The 25,435-nt window shown below is 42.5% G+C and overlaps 4 protein-coding genes across 4 annotated transcripts; 2 read left to right on the forward strand and 2 right to left on the reverse strand.

Annotated features, from left to right (window-relative positions):
- Positions 1-548: 548 nt before the first annotated feature.
- Positions 549-1,306, forward strand: Bfra_010750 (putative ras-2 protein; the record flags this gene model as incomplete). The annotated part of the gene is made up of 2 exons (XM_037341085.1): positions 549-656; positions 716-1,306. 2 exons carry the CDS (start codon positions 549-551, stop codon positions 1,304-1,306), a joined length of 699 nt encoding a protein of 232 aa, XP_037188504.1.
- Positions 1,307-7,208: 5,902 nt separating this feature from the next.
- On the forward strand, positions 7,209-7,925 carry Bfra_010751 (putative thioesterase domain protein; the record flags this gene model as incomplete). The annotated part of the gene is made up of 2 exons (XM_037341086.1): positions 7,209-7,531; positions 7,625-7,925. The coding sequence occupies 2 exons, from the start codon at positions 7,209-7,211 to the stop codon at positions 7,923-7,925; spliced, it is 624 nt and encodes a 207-aa protein (XP_037188505.1).
- A 2,322-nt stretch (positions 7,926-10,247) lies between these two features.
- Bfra_010752 (putative propionate- ligase protein) lies at positions 10,248-12,613 on the reverse strand (the record flags this gene model as incomplete). The annotated part of the gene is made up of 4 exons (XM_037341087.1): positions 10,248-10,447; positions 10,523-10,774; positions 10,898-12,169; positions 12,235-12,613. 4 exons carry the CDS (start codon positions 12,611-12,613, stop codon positions 10,248-10,250), a joined length of 2,103 nt encoding a protein of 700 aa, XP_037188506.1.
- Positions 12,614-14,358: 1,745 nt separating this feature from the next.
- Bfra_010753 (putative nuclear migration protein) lies at positions 14,359-18,630 on the reverse strand (the record flags this gene model as incomplete). The annotated part of the gene is made up of 3 exons (XM_037341088.1): positions 14,359-15,413; positions 15,460-18,332; positions 18,386-18,630. 3 exons carry the CDS (start codon positions 18,628-18,630, stop codon positions 14,359-14,361), a joined length of 4,173 nt encoding a protein of 1,390 aa, XP_037188507.1.
- Positions 18,631-25,435: the final 6,805 nt, after the last annotated feature.

Genomic DNA, 25,435 nt, shown 5'->3' on the forward strand with positions numbered 1-25,435 from the left:
CACATATATATATACACATATATACACTTATATACAAAACATAACATGTATTCATTCCCACACAACACAATACATAGCAATAAAGCGGAAAGAAGTCCGAGCTTCCTCTTTTTATGCCCACTCCAGTACCTACCCAGACCAGACCAGAAAGGAATCTCCACTTGCAGCCCAGGACCAAAGTAAACCCATACCTACCCAAATCTATCTTCCCACCGACAGTCAGACAGCACAGCAAAAAGAATTAAGGATCTTGCATCTTTGACGAATTGTTTTCTTCTAAACCACACCCAACATACCAACAACCCACTTACCTTGCCTCCCTCATTTATTACTTCAACAGATCTAGTCTATGGTCTACAGTCTAACGTCCAAAGTCAAATTCTACATCCTACCGTCTACATCCTATTGTCTTTCACTCTCTACCACTCAATAGTTCATAGTCCATAGTTCATAGTCTTATCTCCTTCCCAATTCATACTTCGTTCTCAATATAACTTCAATACGTCACAAACGAAGGTCACAAAGAAGCCAAAGCTCCGTCTTCAAAGATGTCTTCCAAACAAATGGTCTTGTACAAATTGGTGGTACTTGGTGATGGAGGTGTGGGTAAAACTGCTTTGACAATTCAATTAACATTACAACATTTCGTCGAGACTGTAAGTTATCCCACCTGCCGCTCCGATTGATTATTATCACATGCTTACTTTGGCCATAGTACGATCCTACAATCGAAGATTCATATCGAAAACAAGTCGCAATAGACGGTCAATCATGCATGTTGGAAGTTCTCGATACTGCCGGTCAAGAAGAATATACTGCGTTAAGAGATCAATGGATTCGTGATGGTGAAGGTTTCGTTTTGGTTTACAGTATATCATCGAGATCATCCTTTACGCGCATTCAAAGATTTCACAATCAAATTCAACGAGTGAAGGAATCATCATCCTCCTCTCCCATATATCCCGGTTCTCCCATATCACCTATCTCGCCTTCGGAACCCGTACCGATTATGCTTGTGGGAAACAAATGCGACAGAGTTACGGAACGAGAGGTATCAACACAAGAAGGTCATGCATTGGCGCGAGAATTGGGCTGCGAATTTGTTGAAGCATCAGCGAAGAATTGTGTTAATGTCGAAAAGGCGTTCTATGATGTAGTACGACAACTTCGCAGACAACGTCAGCAGAGATCTTCAGCTTCGGGTGCTGGAAAGAGTCCCCGTGCTAACACGATGGACAATGGAATGGTTCGAGATGAATCCAGAAAATATCGCCCCAAGAAGAAGGGACCTTGTGTTATTCTATGAGAAATTCCAACTCCTTACACTTCAAGATATGTTTTGAGCTCAAAGCTTTTTTATTTTCGCATGGATTATCAACGACGTTTACGACATTCCTTTGGCTCAATGCCTCTTTGTTTACACCCGCAATTTATGAACCTCACCCCCTTTACGTTTTCAGCAAGACCTCCCTACCATCTTCCCTCGACAGCGTTTGCTCAATCAAATTCCTAGCTGGGTCGGCGAATGGAGTACCAAAAAGAGTGGCATACGGCGTTTTCATGAATATTTTTTTCTTGGAAAATAACCCCATTCGATCTCAATACCGACACCTTGTCACATACGTCACTTGATATTATATTAGGAAAGAATTTCCTCTCGAATTTGTTAAATACGCTTTAAAACGATGACTTTACTTTTGGTGTCTATGGCGCAACGAAATCGAGATGGCAATTTATTTCTAAATGAGATGATCATCTTTTCTCCTTAATTGCGATGTGCTTCTTTTGGATTTTGATCTTGATATGACCCCTTTTTTACTCTTCTTACTCTTCTTCTTTCTGCTTTTTCGCTCTCATCATTTATGACGAAAATGTTCCCCTTTTCCGATTTCAGTCATGTATCATGGAATTGTCATCTGTTCATATTTCAAAGGCTGGGCTTTCATGACGTTCATGTTATACTTGATATTTTGGTAGTTTTGGTTGTGATGAGAGCAAGCATTCATACTGATATGTTTACGAAATCATGCTTGTTAACTAAAACTTTGGTTGCCTTGATTTCACTTTTTGGGAGCTGGGTGGTTGGTTCTTTGCTTTTTCAAAGGGATTGGGGTATTACTTGAGTCCTGTACCTAATCTATTTGTCATGCTTCACGCAATCCTGGGAGGTGAAAGGGAGATTGAAAGGAAGAGGGGATGAGATGGGGAGGAAATGAATTTGGTTGATTGATTCAGAATGGATGGATGGTGGATAAATGGAGGATTGGAGATGACATCTATACCATACTGGATGCGTGGGAAAACTCTTTGAGTAGGATAGGGTTGGGTGGTGGGAGTGTACTGTCTATACTATACCTAGGATGGACTGGAAAGTGGAATTCACTAATTAGTTACTTGACTACGTACAATGCGAATTGTGTAGTTGGGAATGATGGAATGCACAGATGGGATAGGATGGAGAATCAATGGAATTGAAATATTGAAAAAATTAATAAGTCTAGTTATATGATTGTTTGTGATTTTGTGGTGATTTTGTGGTGATTTTGTGGTGATTTTGTGTGATTGAAAGTGAGTGAGTGGGTGAGGGATAGAGCCTTCCTTTCTTTCTTTCTTCCTTTGGACAATGGCTCTGTCTTGGCTAGGTACTGACTGGTACTAAATGGAGAATATATGCTTAGTTGGTATATAATATATATATATATATATCTATATATCTCTAGCATCTCCTCTGGATTCTATATTAGTGAGTTGAGTAAAATTGAGTAAAGTTAAGCAAAGTCAAATGTGATATGGTATGGGATTGGAGGATTAGGGGATCGGGGGAGCGAGAGTGGAGGTTAGAGATGAGGCGGTAGTTGGATTTCTTGGGATGTGGATTTCGAGAGGGGAGCGAGAATAAGATTAGGGGATTAGGGGAATAGGGGAGTGGTATTAAGAGAGGGAGAGGGAGAGGAGGGAGGAGGGAATTTGGAAAATATGAAAAGATGGGGAGATAGGAATGTGAGGTTGTGGGATTAGGGGATTCAAGGATTAGGGGGGGTATGGGGATATGGTATTGGGGGAGTGGGAGTGGGAGTGGGAGTGGGAGATTAGCGAATTGAGGAGAGGAGAGTGAGAAATGAGGTAGGTGGTTGTGGGATTTCTTGGGGAGAGGATTTCGGGAAATTGAAAGGGTTGGGGGGAGGGGAGACGGAGAAGGTGGAGAAGGCGGAGAGGAGAGGGATGGGGGAGGGATATGAATGCGCATAGAGTGGTGTAGGGATGTTGGGCTGGTGGGAAAACGAAAGGGGTTAGGGGAGTTGGGGGAAGGGGAGTGGTATGGATGTGATTGTGGATATAGTGGTATAGGAATGTTGAAGTATTGGAGATTGGAATATAGGGAAGCTGTAGATGAGGGAGAAGAAGAAAGGAGGGGGAGAGGGAAGAGAGAATGGAAAAGAATGTTAGTGTATGTATACTTGGGTATATGTAGTGATATTCTGGGGCTGATATAGGGAGTTGTGAGTAGCTGTGAGTAGTTATGAGTAGTTATGAGTAGTTTTCTTGAGGGGGAAGAGGAGAAAGGGGGAAATACTAGTGAAAGGAATGTGGTGGTATAGGGAAATTGAGATGCTAAGAAGAGGGAAGAGTAATAGGAAAGGGAGAAGAGGAAAGAGATATACATGTATTATGGAGGGAAGTTCACAAAGTGAGGGGAGAAAGAGCTATGATAGAGTGGGTTAGGATGGGATGAAATGGGATAAATGAGGGGGGGGAGAACGGGAGAATAGGAGAATGGAAGAAGTAAGGTAGAGTATAGTGTGGGGGGTAAAACCGAGGAGTTATATATGCATTTTCTATTGATTGGATTGGTATGTGTGGGAATGAAGGGGAAAAGAGGGGAAGAAGAGGAGAAGGAAAAGAAGAGGGGGGAAATAGGAAGAGAATAGAAGAGGAGAGAAAAGGAGAGGTATGTTACACTATTCTACGAAGACTTATTTAGCTATTCAGGTGTTTGGGGGGGGTTGAGGTGAGGTGAGTTGAGTTGAATTGGACTGGAGTATATTAAACTGATCAAACCGATCTGATTTGATCTGTGCTCCACAAGGTAGGACTGAACTTCACAAGAAACCGAATCCGAACGAATCCGAAATTAATCAATCAAAATTGAATTGAATAGCATTACTGGGATAGGTGTATAGCATCTTGAAAATAAGAGGGATGATATGAGGAGGGTGAGGATTTATACATGGTTTGATGTGTGGAATGTGTGGGTTTGATTTTTTAGGGTAGAAGATGAGGATAAGGATGAGGATATGATAGAATGAGGATAGGATATATATGAAGATGGTGGTTATATATGTAACTGCTTGTATTCTTGAAGAGTGAGTATAGTGGTGAGAGAAGAGGGGGGATGGAGTAGATGTATATCATGCAAAGAAGGGGAGGGAAGGGTAGGGGAGAGAAGAAAGAGGAAGGGAATAAGTTTCTGGAGAGATAATATCCTGTAATTTTATGTAGTAGATTGGTTAATAGAGATGTGCATGAGGTATAATTATTGTTACTGTGGTGTGTCTAGAGAGGTATATTTATGTGCGTAAGAAATTGAGAAGTGTAAAATGGATTAAAGACGATATAAATCTATACGCCCAAAAACCATACGTCCACAAACCAAACATCCACAAACACCCAACCGCACTCCTTTCCGCCCCCTGAGTTAGATAATTCAAGGCGGAGTAATATCCAAAATCTGTCAAGTTGAGTCCAGCTATCCCATTGAATCCATTCAATATCCGATCTACATGAATATATATAAGACTTGCATATGATATCTTACTTAGGACCCCGCTTTTACATTCTAGCTTTCACGATCCTAGCTTTACAACGATATATCCATCTACGAACACTTCTTTCAAAACAATCCTGTTGAAAGATACATCAAAATGTTGGGGTTCAAAGTAGCAAGCCTCCCTTGAATGCTGAGAAAGCAAATCTAGCACATTGTGTTTGTGCTGCAGTCGATACGCTAGATTATGGATGTCTTCATGGTGGTGTAGATTTTGGTTACCTCGCAGGACTGGTTAATCTCTCAAGAGGAATAGATAGATGGAATGAGGAAGATGGTTTACTTTTTTGCAATATGTAAATTATAGTAATCGCGTCGAGGATACAAATGACCCGAACCAAGTACAAGAAGCTCGAATATACCTTCAACTTCTTCAAACGCCTTGATTTTTCGAGATCAATCCAATCCCAAGTTCCGAAATAATACACCTAGATATGGAAAGTATACACCAAGCTCTTCTAGCAATTGAAAAGGAGACCCTACTACTTTGCCATAGAGTTTTTATGCCTGGAATATTACACAATCTAATTGTTAACATGTTATAGCTGCCTTTTTGAGAGAGGACCTTCATGCTCGATATAAAGAACCACAACAGTCATTTGGTCTTTCATATGGTCGACCTCCCCCAATGTTCACAGCAGAAAATGTACTTTTGATGGACGAGGGTATTTGTGACATTAATGATTAGCGATGTAGAAAGGATTAGCTTGACACCCCAGTATCGAGTAAATGCAGCGCGAGCCGCCTCCATCTCCTGATCTAAAGTAGGGGTCGACTTGAACGTTATCCCAGATCCACGCCCGTACAATATGATCCTGCGCCAAATTCACCGTCGCATGGCCGGCGAAGTGCCAAAACAGGACTTACTTTCCGAGAAAATTGATACACCTAACCTTCACAACCATTATAACCGGAAAAAATACTAAGTAAGAATGCTTCCTTTTCGCCCCGGCTACCGACGCGTACCCTTCCTCCATCTCCCCTGTTTGTACCACAATCTACTACCCCTCCACCTCCAGGCTTTCTTCCGCCCTAGAAATGGCAATTAATCCAAGATTTTAATACGCAAATGGGCGCGATACACATGGAGACAAGTATTCGATGTCACAAGCGTTGAGTTTCAATGGATGCAAAGCAGAGCGTGTGCCACAGCTACTTCCTGAGAGATAACAGAAAATTGATCCCTCTTCAATATCGGTGTAAAGTAACATGAATCCAGGAAACGTCTCCATTCATTTATCTTCTCTCACGCAAGTTGGAGAGATGGTTATCGCTCGATCTCCGAAGACGTGGGCGAGAGAAATCAGATAATTTTCGACGTGCATGCATATCAATACGCCTGATGGTGGAAGCGATTGTATTGTTCGCGTAGAGGGTCCTTGACAAAAGTCTTAATCTAATACATCTGCGGTTGAAATTTCATGTTATATTTACACGACTCAAAAGTGATCTCCATATCACGCTACACCCTCGTAGTTAGATCTTATCAGATCGTCGTTCCAGGAAGAAGTTGCTAAAAATGACAATAGTAATCACTTCGAGTCACCGATAGCAATCAATACCAATGAAATTGTGTAACGATGATTAACACTTCACTTTTTCGAGCTTCTCCGACTTTGCGCGATCTTGCGAGGAGATCTTAGGCACAGGCTCGGGAACGTGGAAATTAGCATTTTAAGATATCCCATAAATCACCTGTTGCTGCTTTGCAGTGCATAGTTTGAGGTTGTTAGGTTATGTACCCAGTCCGATATTATGAAGCGTTTGATACAGGAAAGTTGGGTGGACACGTGCTGTCTAGATAGTCCACAAGTTGATAATTATTCGTTTAAGTGACTCGTGGCAAATCAAGGACTTGTGAGCAGAAAGCTTAATCTTCTAGGCTATACTATAGATTGGATCTAAGTATATATTGAAGAATGGAGTAGGAAGCTTTTCACATCAGAAGATTTCAGTAACTCTACTATCTTCGACCTCTTTAAGTGAGTGTTCATTCACTACAAATGCGTGAATATCTCATGTTACACTGGCAGTGTGGAATGGACATTTGCACCGAATTCCTTCTTGGGAAAATTGAGGAAACAGCTGGACACAGCTATTTTGGACAAGAATCTTGACCTAGACTTAAGCTGTCTCCTCTTTGTAGTTTCCGGTGGCGAGGAAAATGTCGTAGAGACATGTGTCGTTCTCGCCCGTTATCTAGGAAAATACGGACCACCACTAAATGTGATCTCTGCAGCCTTGTAAGTTAGATGTCAACTTGCTCTTGGGCTCAAACACCACTAGAAAAATACCACTAAGCTAAAAATGCCGCAATGGTATGACAGAAATCTGCGCTGGGTCTATCTATAATCTCGATTGCCCGAGATACGATGTTCAGAATATGCAGCAGTTCTATTCTCTTGGCCGTTGCATCCTAGGAATAGAGATGCGAGTTACAATCCCTAAGGCTGGCGATGAAAGTGTCCAGGCCTCAGCAAACGAACTTAGCTTTCTTGAAGTTCGTGGACCTATCGTATTCAAGGGCTATTTCAACAATCAGTCCGCCACAACAGCTTCCTTTGCCCCAGATGGCTGGTTCAGAACAGGAGATCACGCCACGATCGATCGAGCCGGAATGCTCCATCTGGTAGGGGGAACAAACGATACCATGAACATCGATGGTGTCAAGAATCTCCCGAACGAGCTAGAGGCTGCCATCGAAGAGTAAGGACTGTTTCATATTACATCTGCCAATCATGATCTGCTCAGCTCTCATTAAGTTAGATAAAATTTGAAGCCAACTTTGCGAAAATGAAGGTTTGGAATTGAGGGCGTGACACCGAGTTACACGGTATGCTTTTCCTTCCGTCTACTTGATGCAGAATCAGAGCAAATTGAAGTTGTGCACTTGCCTTCCTTTGGACCTCAAGATATAGATGCTCGAATTGCAGCTCGGGACGCCAATTTTCAAGTCACAATGTTGCAAACTGGCTCTCGACCTTCTGATAAGAACTCAAGTTTTGCTAGTGTAGTCACTCCCGCCAGAAATTTGTCAAGCTACGTACCAGAACTTAATTGGTTTATTAGGCCTGCAACAGAACCTTATCAAACCCCATAATTCTGCTCTATGTTCATCACTTCACTCTATTCATCAATTTCCCTTCCTAATAACGAAACGTCTCAGGTTTAATTTGCTGATGTTCTTGATATTGGAAACTCATATAGTCGTGGATGCCTTGACTTGAGGGTTGTGAAATTCTTGAGTGGGTTAGGAGGGTGGATGAAGGATTTAATTGTGTTTATGTTTGAGAAGCGATAATCGCTGCATCTCGGAAAAAGGATAAAGGAATATTTAATTATTATTTGTATTGGGTGCTCTCACTCCCACATGCAATTCTTTAATACTGGGAATAGCTTCGTATTAGGCGGTTCATCTTGGTAGAACAGATGCTTCGTTCCCTTTGTAAAGGCTTCTTCTGTAGGAGAAGCGCCCCGGAGGGTTAGAAGGACTGAACTACCTACCGATGAATCTATCTAAAAACTAGCCTAAGGGATGAGAGCGAGAAAGAAGAAACGTTCTTCAACTGCAAGTGATGAGAGTGGAAGAAAGGGAGGATAAAAACAATCTTTTATTATACTGCAGAGGATGCTGTAGAAACGTACGGGAGTTGTTTCTTTCTTCGCTTCATGAAACATTTTCCGTTATAGCGCTAGGCTAATACATATGCTTCTGCAAGGGTCACCGAGCCTCACGAGAGGTATCTAGCGTGCCTGCATCGCTCTACCTATACTTAACTACCACACATAATCGGACGTATAACTGCGGCAGCCGGCCAGTGGGCATCGTTATACTGTGTAAGCAAAGGATGGCAGCAGGAATACGTATGCGCATTCACGTGATTATAGCAAGCGCGAGAATCTCTGATAGGTAGGTACGAAAAGTCTTTTGTTTGTTCAACCATCTCTCATGCATGTATCCGAAATAGTATGAATACCTAAGAGCTTCATATTTTTACACTTCGATAGCTTAGAATGATCTTCCTTGACTTCGGTATCATAACAATCATGACTACGATAACTTTAGACCTTTCAGATTACTTCCCCGTTATGGCAACTTATAACTAACCTCCTCTAACTCATCCGTATCCGCGTTCTTAACATGAGGTCCCGTTGGCGCTGATAACTCTACATATAAAATTCCTCGATAAAGACTACAAACCACAACGCACGAGTGGAGAAACCCACAGCGATAGAACCAATGAAGAGCAAATCAATCTTAGTTCTTCTATATCCGATAGCATTGCTACTCAAGTCGATGCTCAACGAATAATTCTAGTTGGCAACAACTATATACACATCTGTGGCCGTCAACCAACACAAGACCAAGATCTCAATTTCGACCGAGAGCTTCCCCATACATTCATCGCTAAGTAGTTCGGGGACAACAAAGTTGAACTCAACACTTATGAACATCTCTCATCTTTGCAAGAAAATTAACATCACCCCCATAGTACATATGTATTATACGTGTATACCTAGTACATATATCTAGTATACAAACATCCTCCATCCCCCATCCACCCTACTCACCCCATTCCTTTGTAGCTTAGATGCCACTTTTCATCCTATACATGATGCATCACTAGATAATATATACCTATAATCCCTGGATACCTATGTATACCTATGTAGCGAGAGGTTGACATGCAGCATAGTTTATGTGTCCCGTGATCGTAACGTTTCAATTCTTGAATGGATGAATGATTTATTAGAAGGAAAGGAGAGGAGGGGGAAAAAAGGAAAATATACAGCGCTGTCAAGTACTAATGAAAACATATCGACGCTTTACATTAGAAATACACATTAAAACAACGGCAAGATACTATCACGCGGCTAAAAGTGAATTTACTTTACCTCGCGTCATTATAATTCACCTATTATATACACTTAATAATACAAAAAGAAAGAAAAATCAAAAAGAGCATTATATAATATTTAACATTAACCACATCTTTCCATAACTGAACGTCGAACATCGATCAACTTCATTCATTCAGCTACACATCCCACCCAACCAATTTTCTCTCCCAATTCTCTACTTATGAAATTCCCAAAACGAAGAGATCAGTATCCTAATATCATCCCCTCCCTCTGAACCAATATGCGAACTGCCGAAGATTCGCCTAGTATTTGCTTTCAGGGTCTCTCCTATTTAATATTTTATTAAGCTCATTTCTTTCTAAATATTATGATGTTAGTTAGTTACTAGAACCTTGAAAATTCAGTAACAATCATGCACAGTTGATTCTCTATCCTCCAGCAAGAAAGTAAATCTATAAACCGCATTTTCCCTTCCAATAAATACACTCATTAAAAACTACTCGCATCTAATCTCATCAATAAATACAATAATACAACAATACAATCACCAAGCCCAACCCTATAACTTCGCTCTCTCAATTTCCTTCTCAGTCTCTCCATCTCCTCTCCCCTTAATCTCAAAATACTCTCTAACTTTCCCCCTCGCGACCTCAATTACACTCTCATCTTCAATCGTCGCCGGAACATTAACACTCTTCCCCCCCTCATCATGATATTCATTTTCCAACAATTCCCTCAAAACCCTCCTCAAAGTTTTACCTAAAAACTCATCTCGTCAGTCACATTCAAAACTCACAGCCCAGCCTCTTTCCAACCCCCCCAAAAAGAACTCACCACTCCTCGTTTTAGGAATCATATTTCTCCCTTGAATGATCCCTCCCAGACTAGCAATCGCCCCGATTTGTTTCCTCACCAGTCCCTGGATCTCTTTCTCCAAATCTGCATGTGGGATTGCGGATGCGGGATGAGTAGGCGTGGAAAGTGTTATGAATGCAAATGGCATATGTCCTTTGAGAGGATCAGGGATACCGACTACGCAGCATTCGGTTATGAGGGGATGTGTTGAGATTGCTTGTTCGATTGCACCTTTGTGGTATTAGCTTTGTTGATATGATTATTGTGATGGTGAGTGAGTCGGATGTTTGTGAAAGCGAAAAGAAAACAATTGAAAGAGGCAGGACGAGCGATCGAAAGAAATAAGAGACAAACCAGTACTAAAACGATGAGCTGCCACATTGATAATATCATCGCTTCGACTCATAACACTAACCCAACCCCCTTCATCTATAACACCCGCATCTCCTGTATCAATCCATTTCCCATCAAACCGCTTCATATATCCCTTATAGAATCTTTCTTCATCATTCCATAGCGTTCTGAATCCTGTTGGTGCTAAGGGGATCCCAAGAACTATGTTGCCCATTTTCCCGCGTGGAACTTCCTTGCCGGTATCATCTACGATGCGAACATCGAATCCCGGGAGAGGTTTCCCAGCACTCCCAGGCTTAATAGGGAGGACTGGTGTGGTTTCATGGGTGTGAGTTCGTAATAATGCACTTTGAGGTGAAAGTGCAATTCCGGTCATGGGACTTCCTGATTCAGATGACCACCAATTATCAATTACATTAGCACCCTTTGCAGCATATTTTGTGAGAAGCTCTTGATACATGGTGACGATACTCGGTTCACTTCTTTCGCCAGCAAGGAATAACGCACGGAAATTCTTAAGTCCGCCCTTTTCTCCAATCTCCCTGAATAATTTATTTTCCGGATCATCGCGACGGATAGCTCGAAGAGCTGTTGGTGCTGTAAAGAGAGTATTGACTTTATATTCATCAATGATTCTCCAAAAGGTTCCCGCATTTGGTGTTCCTACTGGCTTTCCCTCAAAGAGGACGGTCGTGGCACCAGCTAAGAGTGGTGCGTATAAGATATATGAGTGACCGACTACCCACCCAATATCCGATGCGCAAAATATTACATCTCCAGGTCCATGAATACCAAATACATAACGAATAGATAGATTTAGACCGACCGCATGTCCACCCGCTTCTCGTAATACACCTTTAGGTAAACCTGTTGTTCCAGATGTATAGATGATGTAGAGACCATCTGTACTCTTTATAGGTACGCAATATGCTTTAACTCCTCTGGAACCGGCACTTTTGACTAATCTCTGCCAGTTCCTCTCGCCGCTTTCCTTATTGGGATTCTCCCATCGTAGTTGTTCGCGTTGCCATATAATAGTCTTATTGGGCTTATGCGATGAGAGAGCAATGGCTTCTCGGATGAACGGTTGATAGGATAGAGGAGGTTTGGTTCCATCGATTCCACAAGAGGCTGTGAGAATAGCTACTGGTTTAGAAGCTTCGATTCGTTGCGCTAAACTTGCTGAGGCAAATCCTCCAAAGACGACGGCATGAATAGCACCGAGGCGAGATATTGCGAGGGTGCCTATGAGAGCTGCGGGGATCATGGGCACTGTAACTTATTAGCTGCTGTTCCTTCGCATATGTTAGTGATGTGTATTTGTTCTTGAAACTCACTATAAACCAAAACTACATCCCCCTTCCCCACCCCCTCTTCTCTTAAAACCCCCGCGAAAACTTCCACCTCCTTCAACAAATGTTTATAGCTAATCTTCTCCTTACATTCCGTAACAGGACTATCCCATATAATCGCCGTTTCCTCTCCATTTCCTGCCAAAACATGTCTATCCACACAATTGTAACAAGTATTTATTTCTCCATCCCCAAACCATTCCCAATGTTTATGCGAAGTACCTGATTTCAGCGTCTTTGTTTTCTCAGTTAGGATTTGGGTCGGTGGTTTATGCCAGTGCAATTGGGAAGCTTGTTTTGCCCAGAAGGATTGGGGATCGGAGAGAGATTGAGATTGCACTTCGTCTTGGGGATGAAGGGGCATTTTGATCTGCGGATTGATTGATTAGATATCAACTTGATGGTATAGGGAACTGAGGATTAATGGAGCTATACTGACAATTGGATGTGTGATTGTCGTATTTCTGATCTCAAGCTACACGAACTTAATCTCATGTACCTAGGTGCCTTTCAACACACTCTCAAATATTGTACGAACGTATCCCAAATAACTAAACTACTTTGAGCAACTCAAAGTCAACAGTCGTAGTATGGATCAAAAGTTTCCCGTAAATCTGTAAGCCGTGTATCGAGATTCAATTTTCGAGCTGAAAGAAAAAGAAAATATAAAGTGACATCAAAGTGACATCAGAAACGAAACAAAACAAAACATACTCATCTCACTCACTCTTACATATACACATAAATCTTACATCTTACCTACCACTCCCCTTCTCATTTCGGTATCGCAACGGATAACATCGGACTGATGGCTATACCTACAAATAGCTTAGTTAATCTGCTGCTTATAGGAGAGAATACCAAATCAATGATCATTGCTCCGAGTGAGATTTCGTAGATCCCCGCATCTTAAGCTCTGAACTCTAATAGCCGAATGAGCTTTCCCCAGCAACTTATAAGCTCGGTCCAAGGCTTAATTCTGGATGAGTGGATGACGATGAGTCAGCAATGATTGATCGCTTTATAGAGGGAACTTGGCTCGAGTTTAGGTATTTTAATAAGGATTCATTGCAAAGCTCTCTTTTTACTCTCGCACGTGAAAATAAAGTGGTTGATTAGGCTAGCATATATGTATTTAGGCTGCGTCTCTGATTGGTAAACCGAATGATAACCAATATTTCAGGTGGCATTTAGCTTGGCGCCCATTCAACAAAAAATGGCTTGAGACAAAACTATTTTTAAGGGAAGCGAATCAAGAAATCACAAAGTTGATCTATGCATTGTATTACTCATAGGAGAAAAAGATCAATGTACATTTATTTTATGTAGAGATTGTGTAATACCTTTCTCTATCGAGACTCTCACAATACCATCTCATATTGTATCCATCCATCTACGTTCCCTCCCACCTTCTTCCCACCTTCCCCAGCACCATATCTTATCCTCTCTCGTAACATTCCACTTCAGCCCTCTCCACTGCTCTCCACACCTCCTCCGCATCCCACGAAAACACATCCTCCGACCCCCAACTTTTAGAATAGAACAGGGAGTACTGTAAACATCCCATGCAAAGCCGTAGCTAAAAAACGAAAGTCAAGAAAGGGGTATCCGATTATCCTCCCACCTCAATACAAGGCGCAGAGGATATCCAACAAAAATTGTAGTGCCTTTCAAAAACAGAAAAAACAAAAGTAGCTGAGTACGAGAAAGTAAAAAAGAGAAAAAGGAAAAGAGCCTGCTGGCTAGCAGAATATTGTAGAATATACAAAAACATTACTGGTAAATGTATCCCATCGATATCAATCGAGGTGATGTCTGTTGTGTTGGCGCGAGCCTGATGTTCCCACTTCTTGGACAAAGAAATTTCCCAGCTCCAGAAATGGCCATTCCCTTCCTGCCATAATCTCCTGATGCTCTTCAAGGTCCCAACTGGTTTCCCCATGCCAAGCCTTGTGAAGTTCATCCCTTTCCACCACCCATCCAATTTACCAGTCCAAGCCGTTCCTACCCCATCCCATCCCAAACTCAAGAAAATGTAATGAATGTATAGGTCGTATCGTATAAGAAGATACAACCCGTTAGTGTAATTTGCCCGTGTGAGTGACAAGATTAAAAATTGCTGAAAGGATCCTCTCTAGAGTCTCTTCCATGTCTTTCCGATCTTTCTTCTAACTCATGATGGCCATATTCTTCTTCCCCAGCAGTTCTACTTCCGCTATACCAATCTTCAATTGCTCTCCCACCAAAGCCACCTCGACCAACACCAAAAGATTCCTTGTTTCTATTTCTTCTGCTTCCATCTCTGCTGCGTCGACGCTGCAAACTGATCATATCCATTTCGTCTTGTTCGTCGGGAAAATCATCAAATCTCGTAACACCTAGTGGAGAAATAAAAGCTTCCATTCGCATCGTTCCTACTGCATCGAAGAAGTTATTTACAACAGCTCCTGGACGTGCACTGGCATCAGAAGTGCGAATAGATGAGCGACTACTAGGTCCATTGTATCCTGTCACCGAAGAAGGCTGAGAATAAGAGCTGTGGTTCTCGGAGGAGCCTGTTGTTCTATCACTCATACCTGCAGTGCTATTGGTAGGTACATGGCCAGCACTGAAACCTCTGAAAGAAAGAGGAGGTGGTATATGTGAGCCAGTATTACTGCGCTTTCTGCCATGACCACCCATTCCTCTTTCGGAAAAACGGGGTACGAATGGTGCCTCTGCAGGGTCAGAGCGTACCGAGTGTGAATTCGTATGAAATGATTCATTGTCGCGAACGCTCGTGTTTGTATCGGTTTGTTGAGAAGATGAATAATTTGATGCAGGCCCAGTACGATTGAAAGCATTCTTCCCCTTGGCAACCTTGATCGAGTCTCGAATTTTGTGAGTTTTTTGCATACGACCGGGCTTCTGGAAGTCGGGTAATGGAGGAGCTTTGGTAGACAAGGTTTGTGCTGGATGGGGTGTGATAACATCGGGTACAGCCTGTGACGAATGTGCGAGGAATGATAGAGCAGTAAGCCAGACATAGTGTCGTTCTCGGGAAATAGCAGTAAACTTAAGGGCACGTGCTGGTGTAAGGATGAGGATTGAACGATCAAAAACTCCTCCAGATCCCCTCGGTGGTGCATTGTCATCTTTGACATCCAACACTGATTGGATTGTGACTATGAAAGTTAGTATGATTAGGGAACAGAATATATCTTAACTTACGTTTCCTTCCAGTTTTGCCCAATAGTGCAGATCCAGACGTGGGCTGTTTACTGCTCCACATGACAGCACGTTCGTAAGGCGCGAGCCAAACCCATCGTTTGTGACGAGCGCCGTTAGTAGCATTGTCCCCATCTTGATCAGACATTCCGAAGGACTTGCGTCTTCTAACATATTTGAACATCCACTCTCCAACCATTGTTTGGGCAATGGCATCTACTACAGTCGTAGCTTGGCTGGCACTTTGGGTATCAGTAATAACCGAGGATCCAGCAGTGTTTGTAGTGAACGCGGTGTTTGTGGTCGATAATTGCTGTCTATGCATTCTATAACGACCGCTACCATTATCCCTCGAAAACCGCGGCGTAGTGATATCGTTATTGGGGAGTGGTGGTAAGCCAGGACTCTCGGGATCTAGAGTTGGTGACATGGGCGGTGATCTGCTTTCGGAACGTCGAGGAGCACGCCTACCCCTTGTGATAGCAGCAGCGGATCGAACCTTTCTAACACTGCCAGTTCGGCTAACACTACCAGATCGATGAATACTACCAGCTCGATAAGGCTTGGATCCTCTGCCGTGGCTAGGACTTCTATTGCCATCGCTGGGTGCGCTAGCAGCATTTCCAGGTCTGCGAGAGCTCGCTCTAGTAGGTATCGGAAATGGAGGTGCAACCTCTTCGGACGCTCCAGAACTACCAGGTCGGGGACGGTGAGCATTCACACCACTTTGAATAAGAGCTGAACGATGCAATTGAGCTGGTTTAGCCATTGAAGTAATCGGTAAAGGATGACCAAGAGTCCGAGCGGCTTTGGCGGACGTCCTGGGTGGCAACTCCAATATTTCTTCATCAAATTGATCATCTGCTTCATTATCTAGATTGGAAGGGATCTTGATAGATAAAATATTAGGAATTTCCGTCTTCTGTGGAACTGATCTTGGGACTTGCGACATTTTCTTAACATCCTTCTTTGTTGCGTTTGGAGCGGAGAGTGCAGTTCTGAAGTCATTATCACTAACATCACCATCATCAAACTCATCAACCTCATCAGAACTTGCACCATCAAAGCCTGCGAAGAGACTACTGATACGATGAGGTCTTCTGATCTGTCCTCTATCCTTTGCCAGAGGCCCATTGTCGTTATTGCCTGGATAAGCATCTCTTGTCTCAATTACAGGTGGCGATGATGGGAGCGTTGTTATACTGCGTTGACTGCTTTGGCGACGGGGATTTTTGGGAGGGAGTGTATCTGGAATTGGCGAGTACTGAAGACCATCGGGTTTCAGATCGGGTGATGGAGGGCTAGACGATATAATAGATGGGTGAAGATGAGCTGGAAGAGTATTCAAGCGTTGAGCGACCCTGATCTCTTCCGTTTGTACAGCCATCGATCTTGTTGAAATGGGTGCTGAAATCGAAACTTGACAGCCTACATCTTTCGAGAATTGCGGCAACAAAGACTCGCGAGGGGTTGCTGGAGCTGAAGAAGGCGGATGCAATTGAATCAATGGAATGGGTATTGGTGGTGGAATACGTTTTGGGGATGTTGGTGATGTGTTGCGGGTTTCGATTTCAGCTTCTGTTTGTGTGGACGTAGATGTCATCTTATTCTCTTCTTTAATAGGCATGAATTGTGAAGGTGGTGGTGGTGGAACTCGTGTTGGAGAAACTGGTGTTCGTGGGGGGCTGAGAGGTTCATCCACAGTTTGTGATGACGCGGATATCATAGGAGAACTCTTAGGAGGCTCAATGACCAAAGGAGGATTTGTATACACACGTTTTCTTCGCTGGTTCGCTCCAACCTCCCATTCTTTGCTCGATATCTCAGTTGAAGACTGTTCCTCAAATTTGTGGGAAATTTCTGGCTCAGGTAGCGCTGTTGGCTCAATAACAGAAACTATTTCGATTACTGGCGAAAGTTTTGGGGACGGTGGAGGGGAGTACTGAATGCCAGTGTCGACGTATTGGAATGTTGGCTTAGGTGCAGCCTCATCATCCTCTGAGATACCTCCTTCTAACCTCTCGAGAACGGTTTGGTTGAGTAATGATTTACCTCTGGTAATGCTTCCAGGTCGCTTCATACTGTCGCCACTCTGATTCCTACGGTGAGTGCGGAATAAGATACTTTCACGACTTTGAGTTCGCTGATGTTTTTCTGGGGATGACATGAGACTGTCACGTCCGCCGTCATAATCAGTCTCGCTTTCGTCGAGATCCAATTCATCGGCAAGGCTCAGACCATTCCCTTTAGTGACCCCATATCCATTGGGTCCATTGAGCATCGAGAAGCGTAAACTATTGGTTAAACTCATTGTTCGAACACTACCACCATCACTCTCGTTTCCAGTGTCTTTATCTTCTGGGTTGGTTCCTTGTGGTTGGTTCTTTGAACGACTGGCTTCATAAGCGGCGACCTCATCCAAGACTGTCTTGAGTCTGTTTTCAGAAACATGGATCTTTACTTCCAGCTTTCTCCTCTCTTCATCCCAATTGTCCTTGTCGTTTGCCCAAAGATTTTGTACGCGATCCACTTCTTCATCTCGACTTTTAAGTTTCTTCTGAACGGTCTCCAATCGACGGCGCATCTCTGAAGTAGTTTCCACTGCTTCATCTCGCTCCTTTGCTAATTCAGATAAAGCCGATGAGGTCCCACCTTCTAATAAAGCCAGTTGACGTTTCAAAGAACGGCTTTCCTTTGACGTGTCTGCAAGACGATCTTGTAAAGATTCATGTTCTCCTCGAGTATCATGAAGTGCTTCTTCCAAGCTCTCAATCGTTCTGATTTTCTCTTCCTGGTCCCTACGTAAGGTTAAAATTTCAGCAACCAAATTAGCGTGCAAAGTTGGCGTAAATCGTCTTGGGTCGAGAATAGATATCCTGTTTATCCTATCAGTATTCAACTTAGTACCGAAGATCATTTTGCTTCTTACGTTTCATCATTGGTTACGTCAAGAGAATAACTCATACGCTTCTCTCCTTGAGGTAGCGGTGGTGGCGAAGAAGATGGTCCTGGAGATACCGATTTTTGTCTCGAAGAACGTCTGGAGCGGTTTGATCGATTTGAGCGAATGGATGGCGCTGGTGTTCTGTAAGGTGTATCTGTTGGAGGAGGGAGGTGGTATTGAGCTGCTACCGCAAACTCATCCTCAGTTTCCCATCCATTGTCCCTCATCATGATTGACGATGCGTTTGTCTATTCTTGGGAAGGAGAAAAGAACAAGATTTCGATCAAACTTGGACATCCATGAACCACCTTTGAATCTAGTGAATTACTGCATTAAGAAAACTGATGCTTTTTCGATGGCGTGTTTTCCAATATTCACTTGACTTGATCAAAGCTCGGGTAATCCTTGGGTATATTCACAAGATACTATAAGCTTTGTATGGAGTATGGGGAAACTCGAGATCCTTGTGGGGATAATTGAGATAGTTTCGAGACGCGTAGTTTTCAAATTGTAAGGGGGTCGCTTTGATAAAATATAATCAATTAGATGTAATGTTTGACCAGGTCCAGGATACCTTGTTTCGAGGCTATGTGAAGCTTTAAATGGGACGATTCTTGAGAACTGCTCTGAATGTGCCCGAACTCAGCTTGCTTAAGTGAATACCCTATGAAATGGAAAAAAGCAAAGAAAAGTATAATTGCTTGCAAGTAATGATACTAAATTGAAAATGGCCCATTAGTATGGATTGGAAGACAAAGTTGACCCAACGAATAAATCTTCTAACTCCCATATACCAAACGGACAAATCCTCGGCGCATACCTTTTAAGACACCGATCAACATGCGTATATATATTTGTTGCAATATGTTGATCAGGCAGTTATTCCATAACAGTTGGTTCCGTCCCGTAGTTTCCTTGCTTCACTGCTTATGACAGATTTTTATGACTAGTAGTTCATGTCGAATATACTTCAGCCTCAAATGTTTGAGGTACGTCAGGTTTATGGGCTTGAGACAAAAAAGATGAAAGTAATGAGGGGCGACGTTGAATTTCTGGGTGACTCTGGAGTTCTGTTGCTGGAGAAAGACATCAATTAGCATTGCTTCATGGCAATCGCATGTTTTCCAAGCTACCACTGCATCTTCTCAGACATCTTGTTTCGAGAGCTCGGATTGGTAGTATAGCTGCAGGATGGTACAAAGGTACAAGAAGTACTCACCGTATATCTGATTGCGCGACGTCAAAAGGAAATATGTAACGATGATGGAAGGTCTTCTGCTTCTACCTTTTCGGTTGTGTTCTTTTCCTCCAGTCCAATTGGAGTTGTCCCACTCTGAAACCAGACAAATACACGAGAGTCGGAGCGATAGAAACCTAACGATACTGCCGTATCGGTTTGAATCGTATCTCAAATATTGTATATACAAGCAAGAAGGAAAGTAAAGGAAGTGAAGATCCACGAGATTCAAGAACACACGGACTATACCCTACGCTTCAGTTATGGATATGGATTTGCCATGTGGATATTCATTCCATGAGTAGCAGCAACCGTCAGGGCACATACTTTCGTAGAAGTTTCGGAGCTCCATAGGTACGAAAGTTAACCCAGGGCCAATCTGAAGGGACCCTTCAACTTGACTGAGGTTAATGGTCTTGACTCTGGCGTCCCCTGATTGATTGTCTAGCTAGGATTGGTTCTTGAAAGGTTTGATGGGATCAAAATATTATGCAAGGATTTCGATATAAAACTGCAAGTCAAGATGCGAAGATGGATCAGACTATGGATTAATATGGTTTAGTAGAATATGCATGGGATGGTGGCGGGGATTTCATATTGAGGAAATTGAAGTGGATATTTTGGTGAGGCGTCCAGTCAGGGGCTTGAACATCATTTGCACGGAATTTTAATCGTTACAACCAATTGGAAATTGTAGATGCGATGTTTTTTGTCTCTTCCTTTTGCTGCATTTTCTTTCTCTTTTCTTTTCTTTTTCCGGGCAGAACTGCAGAAAAGATTATTTAAACCGAGGTGTAATAAGAGCCGGGTTCAAATGATATGCATCCTCGAGTGTAAACTTGCCCCGAGAACATGCAGGATCTGTCTGTGTGGTGGTAGAGAAGACGGAGCATATTTTTTGACTACGTCTAGTCTCCCGTCTTCCGTTCACGTTTTCTCAATGTCAAGAGCATCTAGAACCCAGTACCTAGCTAGACGGCTGGCTTGAACGAGTATAAGATTTCCATGTTATTGCCTATTTAAAGGCATCTCACATCCATCTGGGTATGATTTGCCACTGGGTGTTGGGTACAGACAGCAATCGATATACCGGTACGGAGACTGAGTACTCGCTGCGTCGCTTTGATGCTTTGATCACCATCTCGTCTGTCCAGAGGTAGGTAATTAACGACTCCATTCTGATTTCCACTTAAAAGATGTATTATTTATTTTTATTCCAATCTTGCTGAGCATCGGGGATCTGTCACTGGGTATGTCAAATCACGAAAAGAGATGGGCAAAAACTCTAAGGAAATTGCGATACGAATTGGTTGTAGTGACAATACACACCACGTAGGAGTTCATGACATTCATACGGAGTACTCCAAAGTGAAATTTACACCATCTCGAATACAAAGGAAGAATCTTGGAAGATACTCGGCTTCACAATTCAAGAAACAATACGAACTGGAAGTCAATTGATAAGGGTACCAAACTCATCAAGCTGCAAATCTTTCAATATCTTCATCGATTGGCTGAGGATCAATAAGAATAATCTCATACCTGGCAAATTCACATCTACCGTCTTACCAACATAAGCCAATTATCATGTATCCAACCCTCAGAGTCACAACCTTTACAGGCTTTCGGAGACCATCCGCCGACAAGGTTCACTGAGAGTATTGTTCGAATACAAACCCAATTGTAAGCTCAATTTCCATTCGATTGGCTGAGTTGGCAATTCCAATAAAAGTTCAATCATTGGACTTCCAGTCAGGATTCTGTACATCTACCAGTCAATCGTCTCTTTACCACTCTACCACTCTATCCATGCCGGTACTCATACATTGTCTTTCCCTTTGACTCGTCCATAGAATACGTTTAATGTATCTCATATGTACAGTGTAGCATCAACACTTACAGGCAGAAAAACTAACCTTACCAGCACATCAAAAGTTCTTCAACCCAAATATCACATACCAAAGACATATTGGGAGTGAAAACCCGGTTAATATGTTGATCACAATTATAACTTACCAAGCCCAGCATCATAAGAGCAAATGGTCTTCACATAATATTGTCTCTCCAGTCTAATACGAATAGGTCTTGGTTTAGTACGGAGTTATATCTTTCATTTCTAATGGCCCGTCCCGGATAGTTTAGAATTGCTCTAAATGTAGTTTATTCGCTACCAAAGCATCCAAAGTTTCGCATCTAACGGATAAGACTCGGAGACTTCCACTCTCCATGGACCCGTGCTTGCCAGAACGTATGCAACTCCGCTGCTAAGAAAACCAGCTTAGTCCTCATGTAGTTTATCATCTTGTGGTATGTGCATTTAGCTTCGGGGTTGTATACTTTTTGGCGGCACGAGTATGATATAATGAACCATAACGGGCTCGAGACTTGAGAATTCGAAATTCTAGCTCTCCTCTCTTTCTTGACAATGAACTTTACGACTACATACATACATACAGGCCTCAGGGTAACAATTACTCGGTTCCAATAACAAACTCGTGGGGCATCGGGATTCCCGAGGGTGACCGGCTATCTTCCTTTCAATCCCCCTATCGTCATTTCATCAGACCCGGGCATTTGGATCGCATCAATATATCTAACCAAGTTTTTCGCAAGCTACTCCGTATATTTCAAAGACAAAGACAAGAGGTGGAGTCATGAATCTCGATAAATGACCGCCAACCTCAATAATTTCGATTCGAGAAGCCAGAAGAGCTCGAGACTTGTCTATATCCCTCTTAGTCCCCTAGGTTATTAATACTCCGTACATGTCTTTCCTTCCCAACACCCACCTAGCAACGGTGTTACCAAACTTTTTCAAGTGAGGTTGAACCGTTCAATCTAGACAAATTAGATTTGATTATACCCTTAGGAAATAATTCAAGGAAGTAATTTATTGAGCCCTAGGCACAGGCTCGGGATGTCTATCTTGGAAGTACCTACGTATTCCAAGTCACTTCCATCACTGCATACAGCACAGAGCACGACAGGCACAAGAAAATCTTTTCCCCGGCCGTGCAACTTTGGGTACTGCACAGTGATGGTGTGATATGTTGGGCGTCACATCCTGTAGGTATGCTTAAAACATGCGATTCCCCGGGGTGCATTAAGAGTGGAGTGCAGAGTATTGGTATATCGATTGATAGTATGGTACGAAAATATATGTCAGCTAGCATGGCAATTTCGAGGTGAGCATTGCAATCACATCTTGTATGGTATCTGGACAAATAAGAAGCTTGAGATTAGGGAAACATAAACATGAAACACACCTTGGTTTTCTTGAATAGCTCTTTGATGGTTCAAGCACCAACAAATTTGGAACTTTGTTCATCTCCTTTACAACTAACATATAGCACTAAAGTCTAGGACAAGGTTTCATAAAATCCCTAGATTGACATGATGAACTCTATTACTTCTAACAATACCATCCATGATCCATCCATGTGCCAACTGCCAAGGCACGTGCAAGGTTCTTGCTTACTTGCTATCAATGATCGTTATCAAAACTTCTCAAGATGTACATCACACAAACCAGATCTTCCACATGCATTACTGTGCACCGACAATGCAATCTTATGCTTGAAAGTTATCCTCCTTTCATTCGCTACCCGTACGAACCAATGGACACACACACACGGATGATGGATCTCAATTGCTTTTGTTGCGCTTTCTTTCCATCTAGCTTCACGAATTCGACTTGGTCCTTGGCTTGAGGTACAGAGATCTTGATTTTTATCTTCTTGCTCCAATAATTGATCGACACGAGGAAAGGATCCGAGAAGGAATTACAGAGTGGTTGGTTAAGCTTTCCTTTTCTTCTTTCTTGAGTTTCCTGACCTCGGGAGGAAATTCCCGAGCATGAGAGAATGGATGAAACATCAGAAGAATGTCTTTCATCCATCAAATCACCTCGTTCCACTCTCCTGGACTCTGCATCCAGACTTCGTATACTTGAATATCACCAAAACTGCCGGGTGTTTTGAATAGCGTTACAAGGAGACGCATTCATATATTGGTACATGTCTTCATCTTGTATCACTTTCCTCAATGTCCATTACCTCCGTGGATAGATCTTCACGGACTTTCTTCAATAAATCATTCCAATTATCAGAAACAAAACAGACCATGATACAACCTCGGAATTTCTTCCCTTCTTTCTTCAAAAGCAACTTACCACCATAACAGGGACTATTTCTTCCTTCCTTGCCTTCATGATATGGATATACCAACCAGCGGCTCCTCCGAAATTGAAGATAACCGTTTGAGTAACCGTGTCCGTGCAGCACGATAACTCCCAACTCCCGTTCGTTCGCCTCATGCAAATGCATATTTCTCCACCTCGGCATTAGGGGAAAGCGGTTGTCAGGCAATAACATCCACCAATACCTTTTTTTGTTGCATCCACACTATTATTTTGTACCTACTGCATTGTACTGTGCCTGTATGTTTCTGTCCTGAAGAATTCTGTGGTAGTATCTACAGTTGAAAGATATTAAGAGGGAAGTTCCTCCGAGCGAGAATGGATTGCTTTTTTTTTTACCCTCAATACAGCATTTTCCGATCAACCGCCTCCGACAGACTATTAGGATTTAGATTAAGGTACCCTGGTTCTTCGTGCCTCAATTTGAGGATCCAACGTCACATTCACCACCGTTGTCTCGCTCGGAGATTTCATGCGGGTTGAGGGTGAGTCCGTGGTGAATTTGTTGAAGGATACATTTAGGTACTTGTCCAATACAATGACGATACCAGACTATACATTTTTACGGAGTATTCAATAAGCCACGTACCGGTATGAGCGCAAGAGAAATCATAGGTAGAGGTTTTGGCAACACAAAGTTTAAAGTCTAGGATGCAAAATCGACAAGGTACGGAGTACATTGAAGGATACCCGGTGGTACAAATGAGTTGGTTGAAGTGAATGGACTGGATACTGAGATGCATGTATTGAAAAGTATCTCATCACTGTCACACATACAACTCAGCATGTGCCAGCTGTTCATCAGATTCCACCAAACATCATTGAGTTTTTGAGAAGTTATTACAATTTTGGAACGCAGGGTGAAAACCTGATATCCTTGGTTCTTGGGACCTGTAAACCTCGTTTACACAGTCTTACTTCAGAAACGCAGACATTGTCTTGCAAAAAGCTCCTCTCCTTACCACAGTCTAGGTGTTCAACCCCCCTCTCAGCTCCCAAAGGCCCTCCAATTATTTCCTCCGAGGTTAATTTTTCTCGATTCTCCTCCCCACGTCGATAGTCCCGGAATTCCCTCTTCATTTCTCCCAATTGCCACTGCTAGATCCCATGTAGTTTCCAGCTCAAGTACGAGCCCTCATCACTGGAAATCTACCAGTCTTCGAGCCGACCTCCCAACTCACAATCCAAAATCCACCATAAAGAATTTCCCCCTTCATCTTCCTGCCTTCCCTTCTTAATTCAGATGCTCAAGTGAGTCTTATAATTACGCATACAATAATTCCATTCATGGCTTCTTTATAGAACTTGGGCTTGCACATTTCCGATATTGACTCTTCATGAAGCCCTTGGGACTTTCACGATGTATTTTATTGGGATTTGTTAGATATGCCTCTACCTTCTAGTACCTATGCTGTTGCAGCCTTTATTTTTCATGATGATATTAATAGCAGATTGATCCATGTTTTTCGAATCATCTTACCTGCTATCTTGCAGTACTTTGTAAATCAGATGAAGCAGACTTGTTATAGTACTTTCTTCTCCCACCAAAGTCGCGAGAATCTTGAACATGTACAGAAGTATATAATTCGGGGAGACATGA

Source organism: Botrytis fragariae (genome assembly GCF_013461495.1).
Source record: "Botrytis fragariae strain BVB16 chromosome Unknown tig00000223, whole genome shotgun sequence".
Classification (NCBI taxonomy): Eukaryota; Fungi; Ascomycota; class Leotiomycetes; order Helotiales; family Sclerotiniaceae; genus Botrytis; species Botrytis fragariae.